The sequence below is a fragment of the Poecilia mexicana genome, unplaced genomic scaffold (assembly GCF_051168715.1).
Source record: "Poecilia mexicana isolate PSO_F unplaced genomic scaffold, ASM5116871v1 scaffold_16, whole genome shotgun sequence".
Lineage (NCBI taxonomy): Eukaryota > Metazoa > Chordata > Actinopteri > Cyprinodontiformes > Poeciliidae > Poecilia > Poecilia mexicana.
Window position 1 is genome coordinate 12,565,862 of NW_028263385.1, and position 20,048 is coordinate 12,585,909.

Consider the following 20,048-nt stretch of genomic DNA (forward strand, 5'->3'; position numbering starts at 1 on the left):
TGGCCTTTTGTATTAATGGAGCATTAACGCCAGCTTCTGACTGGTGTGACGCGCTTCACTGACAGGCTTCATTCATAAGTTCATAATCATAATTTTCAGCCATTATTTCCTTCGGTTAAAATGTCACATGACTGTTCAGGCTGCAGACGCTCTGAAAACAATTTGATGCAAATCCGATTTAGTTCCAAATATGGAAGAGGCTCAGACCTGATTCAGACTGAAGTGAAAAGTCAGATGTAGTCCAGTTTATTAGTACGACACATTCCAGCAACAAAGCAGTGCAAAGAGCTCTGCATGATAAAGACACAAAAACTATAAAGTCGTAAAAGACGGTCACATTATCAAAAGCCTCTCCGTTGCTTTCTAGGCCACATTTTAGCAAAAAACAAAAAGTGGGTTTGAGTTGCATTTGCCTGCTGTGTGAACGTAAACTTAGCCTCTATTCTTGTTCTAGTTTTGGTTTTAGGTTTGGGATCAGTGTTTTAAAGGGTGAAAGCTGTCAGAAATAATTGAAGAAAATATTTTAATTTCTGTTGCATCTATTTTTATAGCTAGTTTTACAGTTCTTAGAAAAGCAGTGATGTGCTAAAGTCGGTTTTGTGTGTCACCGCAAACTCGTGATAGGCGCATCTTTAGTTTCCATTACTTCAATTTATATACGAGTAAGCTATGGAGTTTTATGCCCCCCTTTGGAGACAGGAAAGATGTCTCAGATTACACCTTTCCTGTCTGTCATTTTTTTGTTTTTTCCAACTATCTCTGTCCCACACAAAGCAGCTACCTCAGGGCTCCAGCTATCCTGCACAGCTCCAGTTACCAGCGCTCTGAGATTTGCAGGAAGAGAAAGAAACTGACAGCAAAGAGGGGAAAAAAAAAGAAAAAAAAAAAAAAACACAGACGGGTCTCAAATGTCTGCCCCGACTCTGTTCCAGAGGCAGCTTTATCAAACAATCCAGATAACTTGGTCCCAGGCAGGGATTACCCAAACAGCCAAGTATCTGCTCTGAAGTCATCATAGGTGGAGGTGAGGGGTGTTTGGTCAGCCACGGGGTGGATGGAGGGGGGAACGGCGGTGACACGGAGGGGGTGGGGAAGGCGTCTAACTCACTTTCTGTCACTGAGTCACTCAACAGGAATGCTGGGCTCCATGACAAACCCCAAAACCCCAGCGAGTGACGGGGGCCTCGCGCAGTTCATCCACACCCTGGGGACAGGTGCCCGTTTCATTACATCATCGTCATCACTCCGCGCTGACGCTCTGCAGCCAGCAGTCTGCAGTCTTTTCACTTCTCCGCCTCCCTTTGTAACGTAGAATTTAACCCGTGCAATAAATATTTCAGAAATTTCACCTCAGCTTGATCTGCTAGACGAAACGTTTCAGCTTATATTTTATTGCTGCAGTGCAGCCACAGCCGAGACGGCAAGTCAAACCTGCTGCTGAATGTAAATCTGTAAACAAACTGGACGATCTGACTGAAAAAGGGTTTCATACCAGTCGATACTGGTCAATATTTATTAGCTTTTTTGTTTATAATATTTGAATTACTGTCAGTTTTTTATGTGACCTTTCCAGTTTTATCCACAGTTTTTGCTCCACATTATTGTTTTATAGTTGGTAAACCTTAAACTGCTGCTGCGACAGTTACTCAGTATGTTGTTGCTAGGTAACCATGTTACTCAAGTTGTTGCTAGGTAACAAAAAGTGAGTTAGTTGATGCCACCAACTTAGCTTAGCTGGCAGAAAGAGGTAGAGCAGCTAAAGCCTTTCCTTTGGCTACATCCCCCAGAATGCTGTGCGTTTCTGAATCAGTTTAGTAAAATTATTTAACATTTTATCAGACATATTAGCTATTAATATCACAATATATATTGTAATTGATTTATTGTCCAGCCCTAATGTAAACTTCTATTAATGTACTTAGTAAAAGTTAACGAGTTTTATTCAGCATTTATCTTTAGCTAGCTAAAGTCTGCCTTCATGCTAAGGCTACATTCACACCAGCCCTGTTTAGTCCGCTTTAATCAAACTCTGTTTGGCTTGATTTTTGGCTCAATCAAGCCAAAAAAGTGAACTCTGGTCTGCCTAAAAACCCACGTTTCGGTTCTGTTGCCAACCAAATGCCAACCGAACCACAGACCCCTCCAAAAGCAGGAAGCAGATTAAAGCGCACGGCATTCTGGGTAAATACAACCAAAACAAATGTGTGAATCTACACGGAGAAATGACTCATGGTTTTTTTTTTTTTTTATGAAAGACAAAAACAGAAATCCTACTCAGTTTTTGTTTGCATTTTGTGAAGATGAAGTTGCGCTCATGTCTTCTGTGGAGGTTTGTGTTGCTTCCTTCAGTAGTTCTTGGTGCAGCGCCACCACAGGTGAGGAGGGGAATAGCAGTTTTTCAAACGTTCTGATTGTTTTACACTGTGCAATGTGGAGGACTAAGGCAGCTGAAAATGCATCAAATCCTTTATCCCTAATCGAACAGAGTCTATCGGACAATAAAAAGTGAAAACACCATAAAACTACTGTGTTAATATTTATGGCTTTAAGGTATATCGCGATTTAAAAGGTTTAACAGACAATAAGACTAAGCGAACCATTCCTGCAGTGTAGGATTACCTTGGCAGCTGAAGGAGAGGAATTTCCCTAAACTTTTCCACCCTTCACTGAGAAATGATGAGCGAAAAACAAAGTCAGTCATGGTTTGACTACCAGAGGAGAATCACCTGTCACTCTGTTTTACAGACTGAGCATGACCGTCAGTGAAATGGATAGCTTACTGCAAGAGAAGATATCTCACATATTCAACATAAATGTATTTTATTCTAGCAAATTGATTTGTGTAAATATTTATAACTTGGGATTCTATACTCTAGACTGAAAGTCAATTGAAGGTAAGATTTAATAAGCACTGGCTTCTTTCTACTCCTTTTCGAAGTGAATATGAAAGTTTTGTTGTCATGCTTGATTATCGTTTACTATTATTTCTTCTTTATTTCGTCTGTGACAGTTTTTTTGTTAAGATTTTAATTCCGACCCCATTGATTCTGAAGCAAAGTAATCAGTAAATGAAACAAAACGCCAGTGATGCGGTTTACAACGGAAACAACTGACTGCATTTACGAGCGAATGTCTGCAGCATTTGCTTTACGCTCTCAGCTGTCCAGTAAAATCAGTGGACGATCCCGGGGTGAGTCCGTGACTTAATGAGGCATTTAATTTTCCAAATCATCTCTGCAGACAGCTCAGTACCAGACATCTAACTGCAACTGTGTAAAATGCTCTGATGAGTTGATTTGTTGTGCATTCTAATAATATATCTTGTTTGTCAATAATTTTCTACTGGGAATATTATAATGCTTGAGCGAACAAGACGGTGCAATATGCTGCTTTACTTTGCTTTTTCTGCTGACCTGTGTGCTGCTTTTCCAGCTGTGAAATTGCATCTCCAGCAGAAAGTCTCCTGCTGTGAGCTTCACATGTAAACAGCAACTAAAGAATAAGACCAGACCAGATTTTCCACATTTTCTCCTAAAAAGAAAAACTTCTGCTGCTCCATGTAAGTAAAAAAAAAAAAAAGAGGACGGTTTTACAAAGCCAGATGGCCTGGAGAAGGGCCAGCCATCGAGAATCATCCCAAGATAAATCAGGTGTCATTGTGGACAGGGAGGCTTGGTCCCATCTGCAAGTCAGGGCTATTCGTTGCATAATTTTTCACAAAAGCAGCCGGAGGTGAAAACTCTGACAGATTCTCACATAAATAAATGCTGACAATGCAGGGAGTTCCTCCTACGGAGAAAGAAACGAGTCACAGAGAATCATTCCAGAAGGCATAAAACACAAGGAGTGAGGTTAGCAGAGAAACTGATTCAGAAAGCAGCAGTGGTGTTGCTTTGAATCCTCTCAACAACTGGGGATGTTGACCATGAGTCATGTTTTATTCGCTTTGAAATAACGGTGAAACTGTGTAGCTGCATATTTTTAAAATTCGCTTCTCTGCGTCTCTCACATGGTGTGACATCACCTCTGGTCCTGACGTAAATAATTCAGATTAGTTTTATTTTGGTAGATGTACAATATGACAAAAAACAATAACTTGCTGAAAAAGGTAGAGGGTAAGGTCAAAGGTTATGCGTATTTAAGTCTGTAACACTTTATTTGAAGGGGTGCATAAGACTGACATGACATCGTCATAAAATATAACATATGTCATGAACATGAAGGAGTCTGTTTATGACAGTCATGAAGTGTTATTTGGTAAATAACACTTTTAAGTGACTTTTTATGCAAATGTTTAGAACTTTGCATTAAAAGGGTCATTATTGACCATATAATGAAAAGTTTACACTTTTAATGGACTTTTAATGCAACTTCTGGTGAAACTTCACATTAAAACGTCATACTTATGACAATGTCATGTCAGTTTTATGCCCTCCCCTTCAAATAAAGTGTCACCTTTAAATATAAAATACTTATCTGTCGCAGTGAGGCTTCTTAAGGCTCATGTAGTTACAATAGATAATTTAATTAATTTATTAGCACATCCAGCAGTAAATCAGAGGGATTTCCTTTAACATATAAATTTGTTCTGAAATTACCTTGTGGGGAAAATTGACTTTGAATCTTCTGACACAAACATTGAGCTGAACTCTCTCGTACGAAGAAGCAAATGACACTTCAATTTTTTGTTTTTGTGTTTTTCTGCATCACTACCCCCAGGAGGACATTTCGTGTATTTGAAGATTTTATTGATTCTTAGTGATGCAGAGAGAAACAGTTTTGTAACTCTGGGCTATTTTTGAGAAAATTATCATTTCATTGTACCGTAAACATTTCGTTGTGAAGATGATGCAATTTCAGTTCATCCAGAAAGTTCTAAAATTACTTTGCTGGTATTTACGGTTCCGACGGACGAATCAAAATAAACTCAAATCAGTGTCAGCAGTTCAACTTCACAAAATGTCTGATTGGAAATCAGCAAAGACATTCCCTGATTAGTGCATCTCTAAATTATGCGAGCCAAATTTATCAAAACAACATAGCTGCTTTTGTACAGTTGCAAACTTTTCTTGTCAGCAGAGAGAAAAAAACCACAAAAAACAGAGGAGAAACAGAACATTAGTCAAGAAGAAGCAAAAATAACCGGATTCCAGTGACATTGGACACATGGAGAAGAAATATAACAATGTCTGCTTAATTCTGACTCAGTCTTCAGCTGTAAATTTCTCAGACTCTGAGGACACAGAGTTACAGATCTTCAACATCAGCAACTAGTCTGGCAGTAGAGGTGAGTGGAAATATACATAAAAAAAAACAAGCTGGCTGGATGTCAAGAGAGATTCAGGCCTGCAGCTGACTTTGTCCTTTACCAACATCTGATGACCCAACTATGGAGCAGGTCTGTGAATAAAAACACCTTTAGAGGCAACATGTTGATTAGATCATTTTGTTCTGTGACGCTATTTAAATAAAAAAAAACCTGTTTATGAATAATTGATTTAGAAAGGTAAGCGTAAAAATCAAGCTAAAAGCTTTAAAGTGGTAGATATTAAATGCAGTAATACTAAACAGGTCCAGTAGGCTTAAAATGAGCTTTAAAAGGAAAGTATTATGCATTTTCTAGACCTCTTGTGCCATTTTACAGCATAATAAAGTAACCATGTTACCTCCAGTTGTTATAAAAATGTTGTACATATCAAACAACTTACAAGAAATTTGACTTCGTAATTTGATGTCTTAAAATTGGCCTCCGTCTCTTTAAGAAGCTCCTGGTCTTTGTGACACTCCACCTCCAGGAAGTCATCTCAACAACATTTCTCCTATAAAGAGGCAGTATTATGCATTTTCCAGGCACATAGTGCCATTTAATATCAAAATCAACTAACTATGTTACCTTCAGTTATAACAATTTTATATATACTAAAAATGACTTAAAAGAAATGTAACTTTGTAATTTAAAGTTTTGAAATTGCAGAGGAACATCTAAAAGTTGCAGGACACCGGTGATTGAGGACTGGAGTTTGACACCCCTGGCTTAGCTGAATGGTTGCCATGGAGATTAAAGGATTTCTCAAACATGTATGTAAGAATCAAGGTATGTTTTGAAGAGGGAATAACATTATAACATGACGTAAAGCTCAAAAATTTATTTTACTTAAAGAACTCTGACCTCGAGCAGTAATTTTCCTCTGGTTTATAGCATCCATATAACATGTCTGAACACTTTAGTCATTTTTACTTTTTACTCTCTAAATTAATCTGCCACTTAATCCGATTCACAGTTTTAGCCTCTGCAGTGAGATGGTTGCCTGCACTGCAAACAAGTCTCCAGTTTCCCCTGGTTGGCTCACATTCACCGCCTCCTCTGATGCCTCCCTCCTGACACTTTGACTGACACTTTCATGAAGTGCCTGTGCATTAGCGATCCTGACGGGTCGGAGGTGTACGTGGAGGCGGCGCAGGGGGCTGCTGCCTATCTCGGTCTCCTATTACAGACGACTGGCTGGCAGACAGGGAGAGGACACAGGATAGCCTGTTGATGGTGAACGGAGAATGAGCCGTTCGGATCTCAGAGTGTGAGGAGAATGTCAGAGTAGACGCCTGGTGATCCCGTGAAATACGGGGCAACGAGGAGAAGGAGATGCAAACAGGTTTAGGTTTGTAGAAAATAAAAATCTAGCTGGAGACGTCCCGACTACGGCTGAGCTACAAGGTTTAAAGACAAAATCTCATTCGTTTCAGGCCAAATCAGTTTTTTTGTTTTGTTTTTTGCTTAAAGATATTCACAAAATATAAAAAAAAATTGGCTTTTATTTCAACCAACCCTTCTAAGAGTTGAACAACGGAGCATCATCACCAGACTATGAGAATTTTTGTTTAATTAGAAGCATCAGGGATGGCTGCAGCATATCAGAGGGTTTGCACAAAACTATGGACACAGCGGCATCCCCGACACGCACAAATCGCACAAACATAACCCACACAAATATGATACAGGAATAGGATGCACCAGAAACAGCAGATCTGATCCACACAACGCAACACACGTACACACTTATGCCTGCACAGCCTACTTTTTTTTATGACAAATTACATTAAGTCAAAAAGACAGAAAAGCCGTTAGGTAGGCTTTGCTTATGACGATGTGAAGCGACAATGTTTGTCAAAAAGAGTAGAAATTAAGCAAACGCTTTGACTAGATTTTACTATTTAACTCTCCCAGTACAGCGTGGCGTTGGTGAAGTGCGCGGCAGGTGTCACGGTCGGCCAATGGAGAAGTGATGGGGTGTCCCGTCGGCGCTTTAGTTCCCAAACGAACTAAAATAAACTTGAAAAATTGCAGGTGGGCCCCACACAGGATAAGAAGTTCTGGTGGGGTTCTTAAAACTGTGTCTCACATTTAACTTACAGAAAGAGCACTAAGCCTCCAAATAAAAGTAAACTGACCAATAACATTTAGGTGTAGAACGGACGTGTGCCCACTCCCACAGACGCACACAGATGTGGGCTACACTTAAGATATTTTGACACAAAAGAGTATTTTTATGTTATTCCACAATTTTTTGAATAGCAAAAGGAAAACACAATAAAAAGTACAATAGCTACAATATTTCTTTTGTTTACTCAAAGGAAAACCTCGAGGTACGCACAGTGCATACTGCCGTACCGCTGCAGGCGTCACTGATTACAAGAGAATAATACTAGAAAAAACATCTTAAAATGAAAAGAATAGTTTTAATTCAGTGTTATCAGGACGTGATTTGAGCATCTTTGATTCTTTCTTCAAAACAGACAGTTGTTTGCATTTCATTTTAAAGTCCTGCTAATGATAATAATTTGATGCTGAAGTGTTCAAGTATTTCTGTATGAAGTCCACATTTTTCATTTTAATTTTTGGTTATTTTTTGTGTTGGAGTTCTCATAAAATTTCTACTTCATTCTGGTAATATTTTGACTTTATTCCTGTTACATTATCCAGTTGTAAGGTAATTTTATTTATACAGCACATTTTCAGCAACAAGGCATTTGAAAGTGTTTTACATGAATTAGAGGAAATAATACAAACAAGAACAGAAGAAAAGCAAAATAAAAACAACAAAACCTAATAATAGTTTCTCTAAGGAATAAGAGTAAGTAATCAACAATTTATAAACTAATAGGAGTTTCTCTGTAGAACTCAAAGTCTAAATAAATCAAAGCTTTAAAGCATGTTTGACAAACAAGATGGCGGCATTCTGGCAGGACGACGGAAACCCAAGGAGTACATTAGTGAAAAATAATCCAGATTTTACAAAAATTAAATCGACAAAAACCAAAGAATGGATAAAACTGATTCATCTAGCAGCTATTATGCAAACTGAAAAGCTCTTAAAAATGTGCCTGTAGGTTATCTTACTTGGATCAAAGTGCCACTTATGATCCTCTGATGAGATGACGAACTCCGCCAGAACAGAGATCACTGTGACGAGAAGGAGCCGCGTGGTTGTGGAGGCCATGACAGCAGGAACGCGCCCGATTACGTGTCCGGAGACACACCGACAGCCACAGGCATACCTGCCAGAGAGAAACAGGACATTCAGAGACAGATTCAAGAGTTTAAACTGGACCGAACACAAGGCTTTTTAACTTTAATTTCCACACGCATGCACACGCACAGCTGTGGCCTGAGGCGGCTGATCTCACTGGCTCGACATCACCATTAATAACTCAACTCTCCCCATCATATCCTTTTATTCCAAAGCACGTCGCGTGCCTCGCAATCAGTTGTTTCTCCACATTTTGAGGCAGAGCGACGGGCCAGTCCCCTCAGGAGAGAGCACACAGCCAAATAAAGAGCAGTTTCACACACTAATTTGTTTTTCTCTCTGGCACCGAAACACGGTGATACAATAAAGCTTCCCTGCCTTTAAAAAAAAAGGCTGAAAACAGCTTTGTAAATGAGGAAGGCATAACTAAGGGATCCCACTTCATTCGCAGGGAGAGGCATTCGTCCTGTGGTTGAAACGTCAATCATTTCTCTAACTTATTTTCCAACCTGCTCCCCCCTAATAGGAGTGAGCATTTCTGGAGCACCTGGTTACGGATCCATGTCTGCAGTGAATACCAAACAGATGAATCAATAAGAGGGGAGTAATAAAAAAAAATAAAAAAAACATGAAGCAGCGACAGATCCTGGTGCATGCAAGTCTCTGCAACATCACAAACACCGAACAGCAAAACAAATCATTGTCTTTCATATTGGACACTGCTCTTAAATTGCCTGAAACCTTTTGGTTTCTTATCTTTGTTCCCTGTAGACTGCGATACAAATGGCTGCAAAACAACAAAGAATCCCAAACTACAAATAAAAACTTCAAGGCAGACAAACAAATTTAGCCACACCAACTCAAGAAACCAGAGAAAAAACTGAAAGTGGCATTGGAGAACTTCTTTGAAATACGTGTTGCTGCGATTATCACTGCATCAAGGCAGCAGGTACTGACGACCTCAGTCATAATTCATAGGCTCAGTTGTGCAAATAGCACAAAAATATTTGTGAAGGCACCAATCAAGTTATTTCCAATGAACAACTTGGAAAAATAAAATAAAAACAGGACTAAATCAGCAGCTTCCTGCAGCGAAGCCTGTGACCAATCATAGCAGACCTACAGGAGACACGAGTTCAAGCTGAACACCACACACAGTGAGGCCTGTGAGTAGAAATATACAGCAAATCATGAATATTTTGTGTACAACCCTGTCCCAGTAAATCCGTCCAGTATTGGCTCTTTCATGTAAACACAAACACGGCGTGTCGGCACCAATTAAACCAGTTCAGAGCATTACAGTAGAATAATACAGCAATACATCCTCCATTCATGAAGGCCTCAATGATGACTTTGTGCTGCAACTATTTTAGACGTGTTGATTCAACGATGCTTTTTTATCTTTGAGGAGACTAACTCCATCAAACTGTTTATTGATACGTCCTGAAGCGGTTAGACAACAAAACAATGAGGCTTTCATAAAACTCCAGGATAAAACTGGAGCATTTTATTGAATGCCGACTCTCTGTAATACTTTGAGGATTTTCTTTTGGAATGATACGTGGGTAAAAAGCACAACAAGTTAAATAATAATGAAGAAATAGACAATTTTTCTAGCTTTTTTGTCAGTTCTGATTATTTTGAGCCCTTTCAAACTGGGATGTTTTAGGGTGTCTCGTCTCTTTAAATCCAAAAAAATTCGCTGGCCACACCCTTCAACGCAATGTTTACACTCGCATGTGAAAACTGTACATCTTTGAAAAGCAGAAGTGGAGCCTCCTGCACAACCAACGAGAATGCAGCAAGTGGTTTCTAGATGGCAAGACTACAATAAAAAGCTTGTCCTTTCCAGCAGCCATTGTACAGAATATACAGCGAAAAAACAAAAACAAAAAAACAGCTGACCAAATGTGCTGGAGTCCTGCCCGAGTTGCTAGGTAACCACCTTCAATACCCACACCCTTCAACTCAACGTTTACACTCGCACATGAAAATGGCTGCAAACAGATTACACAACCTGTCCGTGCATCTTTGAAAAGTAGAAGCGGAAGTGTAAAAACGTCCAAAAAGTGAATTCCCCTTCAAGAACAGCCCGGTTTCGTTCCCCGTTAAAAACAGCCCGGTTTCATATAGATCTATAAGCTTAGATCTCCTCCAGCTGTGAGCAACAGTTCAACTCTCCATTCGGTTTCTGCAGTTGTCAGCCGGCCGAAAGAAAGGAAACCTCCTGAACCTCCCTCTTAATTAAGAAATGTATTTTTAATGTAAAGTTGAGATGCCGTCATATCCATTTCCCTAAAACACAATGTGCTCCAGATTCATCATCGATTTAGTAACACACTAGAATCAGATCTCCAAAGTCTTGGCGTACCAGGAGGTGAGCAGCAGAGGTAAATATACCGCTGCACCGACTTGTTTTTGGTAAAATGTTGCATTATCGAAGCAGTTTTTATTCTCTCCAAGACCTACAACACAACAAGATAAATTATTCATATAAGGAACAGAGTGTTTTTTCTCAAAACAAAGAAAATGATTTAACATCGGCTATCGAGAGGCCATCATTAAAACGTTGCTCTATGTGTTTAACTCAGATTTCTAAAAGGCTGCCAACACATTTCATGAGAGGCTCAAACCTCAAAAGCCTGAACTCCATTCAGCTTCTGCCTTTCCTCTCTCAACTTTAATGACCTGCTCATTCTTGCAGGGTCGAGGGTGGAGGTGTTTGTTCAACAACAACAATGCACACACATGCTAAGAGACAGTGAATCTGCACCGGATTGATCCTTTTATGGAAACCAAAACTACAAAAATCATGAAACGATGAAAAGGCAAAATGACTCACCATCACATCTTTGCGTCAAAGTTATAAAAATATTCCATATTAATGATCAAATACTGTCGCAGAATGTGACATTTTTTAAGAGCAATGGTAAAACCAGATTGGTTTCCCTTTTTAATTAAAACCATACAAATCATATTATTGTGTGCCAACCATAAAACTGTGGTGTTTTTCCTCAAGATTATCATTTAAAGGTCACCACTGTACGTGTTCGGCTTTCGAAAAAAGGCTCCCAGTGGTGCACAGAGAGAAACCTTGTGATAAGTGGAGGTTTTGGAGGGAGTGACAGCTGGGGTAGAGAAGAGGGAGAGCGGCCAGACTTTCCTCCCTGCAGACCCTCCGTTTTCCAGCTTCATCTTGGACTCCAACAGGCCGACAACTGACACACAGCTGTAGCGACAGGGGATCCTCTGAGGAGGAGGAGGAGAAGGAGGAGGAGGAGGAAGGAAACGGGGCGAATGGTAGCTCAGGCGCAGCGGCAGGGCGGAGGGACGGCAAACCGAGAGCGGCGATGACATGAGGTACATGTGTGAGTATTTGGGCAGGGTGGGGGGGAGCGGTGGAAAGATGGTGACTTTCCACAGGCAGGGGAGCGATTATTTGGGCATGGAGGAGCTGCAGCTGTCCAGAACGGGAGACACAATGCGAGAGCAACGTGCTGCATGTGTCACGAGATCAGTGACACGGGGAAACACGTCGTCAACGAGCTGAAATCTGTAAAAACACAAAATCTTACCAAGTGTTTTTGGTCTAGTTTCTTGTGCAAATATCTTAGCACACTGTAAATAAGATAAAAAACAAGTAACTTTCCAGCATGATATAGGAGATTGTGTTAAATCAATAATCGCTTAACATTAATGAAAAATACACCAGTTATAAAGTGTTGTTCCACGTCAACATGAAAAGGATTTATTGACTTAAAACAAGTTAGTATATATTATAATATGGATGAATATCTTGTACCACAGGAAGATTTTTTCATTTATACTAGTGGTGCACTGGTTTATCGGAATAAACACATTTGAGCTAAACACATTCACTTTATGTTTAAATACAATATTATATAAAACATGGATTGATGACTCAAAGTGTTAACTTTTTTCATCTTTTGTTTCTTATTGGGTATAATATGCATTTTTCTTCTCTTTTACATTAGTTAAAATAAAGAAATAAAACTAAAACTTGTGCTATTTCACGGAATTATTGACCTAAAACAAGCTCCTATGAGGTGCTAAAGAGTTAGTTTCACCTCATTTCAAGTGTAGCTGCTAGAAACTACACCAACAGAAGAAACAGAAGTCAGTGCGTCAGACTACACATGATGAGCGGGGCCTAAAACCCGAGGCAATAACCAAAACGGCCAGCACGACATCAACAAGCCGTCCCCTCCACCGAGTCTCATCAGCGTTTCGTCATCAAGGGAGCGAACTTCTCCTCCAGCAGCGCGTCGAGACACAAAGACATTGTAAACGCGAGCAGAGAAACTGACATCGCGTTTCATCTACCGGGAACAAAAGTGGCCGCGGCCATCCGAGAGCACTGTTGTTGGAAAAGTCAAGTGGTGCTGAACAGCTGTGGTTGGCGCTCCGAGGGACGGAGAAGGGCCGGCTGTGTTCTGGAGGAGGCGGAGGCGGCCCGGTCCACACTCACATTTCGTCTCCACTAATCCAGGAGCGGGACTAATGAATACTTATGAGCAGCTGCTGTTTCTGTCCCCCCACAACAAAACGCTGCTGACGAGACGGACAAAGCCGGCAGCAGGACAAACGGGCGGGGAGGACTGATACAGATTGCTGCCATTGCATCATATAAGACAATCTGCCAGTTGCTATAATTAGATTTCCCCTCTGAAAAGCTGGCAAGACTGCATTGGCCACGCTTCATGTCTGCTCAACAGATCCGAAAGATGGACCCTTAAGAAGTTATTCTTTAAAAGGTGACTTCTTATGCATCCATGAACAGATTAGTTTAGGCCTGTGGCCTATACAAAACCTCTTCATTACATTTTTAGATAATGAGATTTCATTCTGGCCAGTTCTGAATATTTGATTGTTTTCAGAATTAGATGTTTTAGGGCATGTTGCCACTTTAAGTCCAAAGAAGCTGCTGGTCACTCCCCAGCTCAACACTTACACTCTGTGAAAATGGGTGCAATTCAAATTCAAAGATACTTTACTGATCCCAAAGGGAAATTAAACGTGGTTGTAATTCATTAATTCAAATTCTTCAAAGAAGAATTTGAATTAATGTAGATGGTAAAGGCTGTTGGCAGGAAGGATCTCTTGTAGCAGGTTGTATTTGAAGAAGCCTCATGTTTCATGAAGAGGCTGATAGTTGTTCATACTTTTTTAGATTTTGTGAAGAATCCTTTTTTCCAAATGTGGAACCATCTTTGAACATAATACAAACAACAAAGCTGTTATTATACAGCACTTAAAGCTGTAAAACCAGCTCACCAAATGTCCTGGAGCTCAGTTTGGGTTGCTAGGTGACGGCCTGGGCTTCGCTGGGGTTGCTAGGTAACTGCGCAGTGCCTTCTGATTTGCTGCATTCCACAGGTTTTTTTCAACGGCTCATTTTCCAGACACCGAAAACATGAACTTATTGCTTTAAAAGAAACATCTGGGTGTTTTAAGCACTTTGTTTTTAGAAGCAGAATAATCCCAAATGGAAGCATAAAAAGGTGCAAAATGTGTCTTTAAAATTTCCCTCTTTAAAGTTGGTCCAGATTTCAAAAGGTCACCTGAAGGATTTTCTGGTAATTCTGCATGTTTTAGTCCATTAACTGTGAACAGTATGTTTTACATCGCAGCTGACCGTTTTCTGAAGCACATCATAACTTTCAAGTCATTCTGGGATTTTCTCTTTGCCCCACACCCTGTCCAGACAGCCATTAGTTTCAGTTTGTGTCAGTGCCAAATAAAAACCAAGTTCCAAGGGCTTGAAATCTGAGAGGTAATCAATCACAATCAATGGTTAATTCATTTTTTCTGTCGGTTACATCACCACAACCCTCGCCTCAACAGAGCAGCTGAACAGAAACATTAGCAAAAGCCCCTCTTAAGAATTCCTCGCTACTCCGGGTTTGCTTGTTAAAGTGATTATATTCCAGAGTTTTCTGGAGTGGAATGGATGCAGCTGTAATGATGGAGATGAAAGAAAATTGTTGCTGATAATGCTTGTAGTTACCAGATATGGTGTCAACTTTTCCAGCTTTTTCCAGTGTCAAAAGGTTGATGGGAAAGTTCCTCAGTTCAGAACAGGAATGGATGGTTGAAGGGCTCAAAGTAAATACAAAGAGCATTTCACCGTCACCCGTCACTGGGACACAGGTGACACATGGGCTGGAAACTAGCGCCACCTATCATGTACTTTATCGTAACTTGGTTCTAAAAATGCAGTTCCAAGCCTCAAGCAACAAGTGCTTAGCCACAGCAGCGTGGAACCAGCGTGTGGCTGGTTTATGGCTCCTGCCCAAAGGTAACTGGAAGCTTCCAAAATGTCACCGCTTCCCTTGACTACCACAAGACCCTGGACACCCCGCTGGGAGCCCCATTTGTTAACATCACTGGGGAGACGAGCGAGCCACAACTACCTGGGTGAGATGTGATGCCTTTCGAGTTTTAATTCCCCAAACTGGCTGCGGAGCCAGTTAGAAGTGAAGTGTTGGCGAGCAAAGTGCAGCTTTGGCCTGCGATCGTGTGTGTGCTGGCTTCATTTAAGACGGTAGAGTTTGTGGTCTTGCATATTTAGGCCAAGTACAGCTTGTATTGCTGGAGTTGTAAGGAACCAGTGAAGCTGAACACAAGAGGGGACTTCTAAGATTTGGTCAGACTTAACTTAACGGGACTTTATAATCTAAAAGTAAATTATGTCCCGATTCTCACTTTTCCCCCTTCGTTTGCTCCAGCGATAACGAGCGGGCACTGGGGCGTCTGTGGTGACCGGGCGTTGGGATGTTGACTCTCCGGAAGAATACGATGCAGGTACTATAAAACAACAAGTGGTTTCTGGATGGTAAGTCAAAAACAAAACACTTGTCTTTTCCGGCAGCCATTGTACAGCACATGGAGCAGGATGGTGGACAGCCAGAGGACCAGACATAGCCGAAGATTACTGCAGCCCAGATGTGCTAAGGAATGCTACAGCAAATCTTTTCTGCCTGCAGCTATCAGACTTTATGATACACACACAGTCTCAGGAGCTGTGCATTTTAAATGTTGAACATATACTGAGCAATACACGTTTGTTCTTAAGACCATCACCGCTAATTGTATTTTATTGTTGTATGTTTGTTATTTTTATATTATTTATTTACTTATTTTTTTATTTTTGCTGTGTGCTGTGCTGGGACAAACAAAATTATCTCATCTTAAAACTAGCTAACCAAATGCACTTGGGTTCCACTTCGGTTGCTAGGTAACGGTCTGGGTTCCGCTTTGGTTGCTAGGTGACAGCCAGTACCTGCAGATTTGTGATGTTACATTTCAAGTAATTTTTCAGCCACCAAAAACTTATCGACAAAAAAAATGGTTAGATGGCACTTTTTTGTTTTGTTTTGAACAAAAACGGATGAAGTTAAACTATGATAGCATGAGACTGTTGTATTTTTAATCAAAGTTATGCTGTGAATATCTGATCAAAGGCAAGACTTTATTCCATTAATATTTAGCAAATGTAACAACAGTCCACTCGTATGTTCAGATACTTTGGTCAAATTAAATAAAAAGTAAAACTGGAGCTGGTGGAAAACGTCAGATCACTGAAGTCAGCAGGACTCGGCTTCTGCAGGACACGCCTCTGGTAAAAGTGAAATCATCAAAGCTAGTCGTCATTTTAATTTGACTAATTACATGCTGGAAGAGAGACCCTTCAAAACTCTGCACTTTGTTTGGAAAGAATCGAGCAAACCTAAAAGTGTAAATAAATTCCAACACTGAAAAGCCCAGAGCCTCGATTTTTTTTCCCTCCATTTTTGTTATCAAAACCGTTTCAGACAGAAAACAACGTGTGAAGTCTTCAGCCGCGGCCAAATAAAGCAACACGCTGCCAGTTAGACGTGACTAATGGTCACTGGGGAGGCACGGAGAAGTGAGCTCTTTGTTTTGGATTTCCGTGAGCCTGTGAGGAAATTGGATGTGTGCGATATTAGGCTTTGAGTCGTGGAGAGGGAGGGAAGCACGAATCAATCTTTTATCTTCCCAGCACTTTGAAGGATGGGACACCGCCAGCCTGAGAAACAAGGTCATCTGATGGGTTTCTTGGAAATACCCTCGACAGTTAGAGGCTCTGAGTGGGTGAAGTGCCGTCTCAGTGGGAAAACGCAGTTTTCTCGTTTTTTACTGAAGACCCACTCTGAGTGGAGTCAGCAGTTGTTTGTTTATCCCAGTTTATTCATGGGGGATCCTTCATTCAGCTTGAAAACATTTTTCAGTTTACACTGGTTAAATATTTAAGCATTACCAGTGCTCGGCATAATTTCTCCAGAGGATCAACAACACAGCTTCTTACCCTTAATGAGCATGAAGATTTTACTCCTTAAAATTGAGAGAATACTGTCAGTATGTTTGCTTATCTTACAAAAACACAGGGCTGGGAAAAACTATTCCCACATACAGATTTTTAAAAGCTTTTGAAATATCTACACACAAAAAGTGATCTGAATGAACAGAAAATGCAATTTTCAAGCAATTTCATTTGGTCCAATGTAAAAATATTATTTACTTTCACTGCACAGTGACAGCACAAACGTCCTGGGTTCAGATCCCAGCCTACGGACTTTCTGCCACAGGCCAAAACTTTGCATACATGGCTTCCTCCCTATGCACTGCTGCTCCTATAAAACCATAATGAATCTTACCAGGAGTGGCCAGAGTACCAACATTACTCAAAAAGCGCAACAATAACTCATCAAAAATGCTACAGGTCTCACTTGACTCATTTAATACCTCAATCCCCTCCCAAAAAACACAAAAGCCCATCTCACATCGTCGTAAAACATCTTGATTACTAAAAACTATTATGTAGCTTTTCATTAAAAGATCATCATAGCAACAGCTAGAGCTGAGCAATAAATCAATAATATATATCGCAGGAGACAAGTGATCAATATCAATAGAAAATATGTCCAATAAAATGTTCAATAATTTCACTGAATTCAAATCTAGAACCGCACTGCATTCTGGGAGATGTAGGCAGAGGAAAGACCATCTGCTCAACCTCTCGTGGCCAAGGTTGGTGGTACCAACTAACTCACTCACACTTTGGTTACCTAGCAACAACTTGTTGAGTAACTTGTGGTTACCTAGCAACAGCCTGGAGAGTAGCTGCAACAGCAGCAGTTTAAGGTTTTGAGTGAAAGGAAAAACTGAGCACAACAACTTGAGAGATTGTTGAGAGATAACCTGGGTTAAAAACGGCTTTTAACTCAGGTTATCTTCCACTGATGAGAAAATTGTGAATTTCTCTTTTAGAATGAGAAATGGAGAGTTAAGGAGGAAGCCAAGTCTCATTTAGTCCGGTTTGTCATCCATTGCCCATCAATGTGTCACAACTCTCCTCGACAGAAGGAAGTTGCATTCATGCCTCTGGAACCTTAAAATCTGCTGAGTTTCCTGATGGGAAGCGCCACTAAAGAATAGATGAATCACGTAAAGAGGGTGACAGGAACTGAAAGCAGATTTAAAAACTGCATCCACAGATGATGCATGTACAGCGAGAGTCGAAGGTGGTTAAACTATTCCTGGAAGGATGCTTAGCCACTCAGGATCAAATGAGTCATTAAAAAGAAATAAAAAACACCTAGTTCAACACACATTCTCCTTCCTGGTGGTAGAGGCGCAGCAGGGCAGCGTTTTAAGGCAACAATGTTCACCCCAGATCTATGCCACACCAGCAAGAATTGAACAGAAACTTCTGAGGCGAGGCTCAAGGGAAGCACAAACCCAGGTGAAGAATGAGCTCAGCAAACTCTGGGTCATTAGCTGGTTGCTACACCAAGCTAAAAAAATAAAATCAGTTGCATAATTCAGTTTTATTCCCCTTTGTGCTTTCTAAAAACAACTCCGTCTGGTCCAATGCACAGCTTTCCTACAACTCTGGCCAAATGTTTACATACACCCATATTGACCAGCAATATGAGAATACTTTAGGCATTTTGTGTTTTATTTGAATCAGACATTGGTGACTGAGCTACATAAAGCTATGGATGGTAAGTTATCGATTTGGTCGCTGTAAAATATGTTTTTACATTTATTTTAGAATAAAATAGTTCTGTCTATGCATTCATTCATTACACTGGTCAACAGCAAAAACACTGTCTGGGGTTTTTCAGCTGTTTTATGGTAATTTTGATGTGCTGAATCCAAAAATCACATTGGTTTTGCTCAATCTGGTCAATTTTCTGAACTATGGAGCAACATGAGCATCAAAATGCACGACTTGTTCTCACATATGGATCGGTTTGCTGAGAGTCTGGAATCAATGAGTGATGAGCAGGAGGAGAGAGTCCATCAGGACAGAAAAGAGATGATGATGTACTGATCAATTCACATGTACTTATCAGTGTTTATTATTCAATTTACAGAAATCCAAGTTTGTAACATTTAATTAATACACTATCAGAAAATTACTTTTTCTTCCAAAACCTTTTTTGGGTGAAAAATATTAGTGGAAATGAACTGATAATGTCACAAAAATGTAAATCTGACAAACTTCCAGAAAACTGCAAAACAGCTGAAACAATGAAAAACATTCTGGTGTGTAATGCCATCAGACAAAATGTTGTTTCACTTGTCGACTGTGTCTTTTATGACTTTGTATTTTTATGATGTAAAGCACTTTGAGCTGCCTGGTTGCTGAAATGTGCTATATAAATAAACTTGACGAGGAAGCACAATTAATAGCAACGACCTTTTGTGGAGAAATGACTGAGTTCTGCAGACAAATCTGTTTGAATATGTAGTCAGAACCAGGAGTGGTGGGATTGTGATGCTTCAGCCATAATTTAGTCCCCATTTATCAACTCGGGCTTCTTCTGGTGCAGAATTATGAAGCAAGTCCTCCATCAAAGTTGTAAAAACGTGACATAGCCGTTCAGACTGCAGACGCTTTAAAAACTACCTGATGCAAGAGGTGACATTTGATTCTTTGTGGGGTGAAAAGGTTGGAATTAGGCCATTCAGATTACCATAAAAAAGTTAGATAAGTGTAAATTTAGCCCTAATCTCTACAGTATGCAGACGCTCTGTCTACATTTATGAAGGATATGCGAAATGCTTGAAGTGGCTGACATGGAAAGGGAGTTGACCATATTTTCAGCCTAAAAAGGCAAATAATTTATTGTATGCAGAGGATTGAATTTAGTCAAACAAACATCAAGTTACAGTTGATGGGAAATCCCACTTTGTCCCAATCCAAACATCATAAGCATCAAAGTTTCCCCAACATGACAGGGATTTAATCTGCCTCACTTCGTCATCTTTGAACCAGCATGAAAAACATGTCTGGAAAAATGGAGAGCAACACGTGAAACTGCGACAGCAGCTTAAGGGCAAACATGATTTGTGAAATCATGATGCTTTCTATAAGTAAAATATGCACATCTAAATAACCTCTAAAGAGGAACTGAATATTACCATGTCAGGCAGCGACTTCAAAGGAAATGGAAAACCAGGAACTAAAAT

At 40.2% G+C, this 20,048-nt stretch overlaps 1 protein-coding gene across 3 annotated transcripts in view; it reads right to left on the reverse strand.

The window, feature by feature from the left end:
* ddr1 (discoidin domain receptor tyrosine kinase 1) overlaps positions 1–20,048 on the reverse strand; it is an 87,848-nt gene that overhangs the window by 54,112 nt on the left and 13,688 nt on the right. For all 3 annotated transcript variants that reach the window (XM_088014163.1, XM_014987114.2, XM_088014164.1), the window contains exon 2: positions 8,396–8,553. In XM_088014163.1, coding sequence (XP_087870289.1) covers positions 8,396–8,495 — 100 coding nt within the window. In that variant the 5' untranslated portion in view covers positions 8,496–8,553. The remainder of the gene's footprint in view (positions 1–8,395; positions 8,554–20,048) is intronic.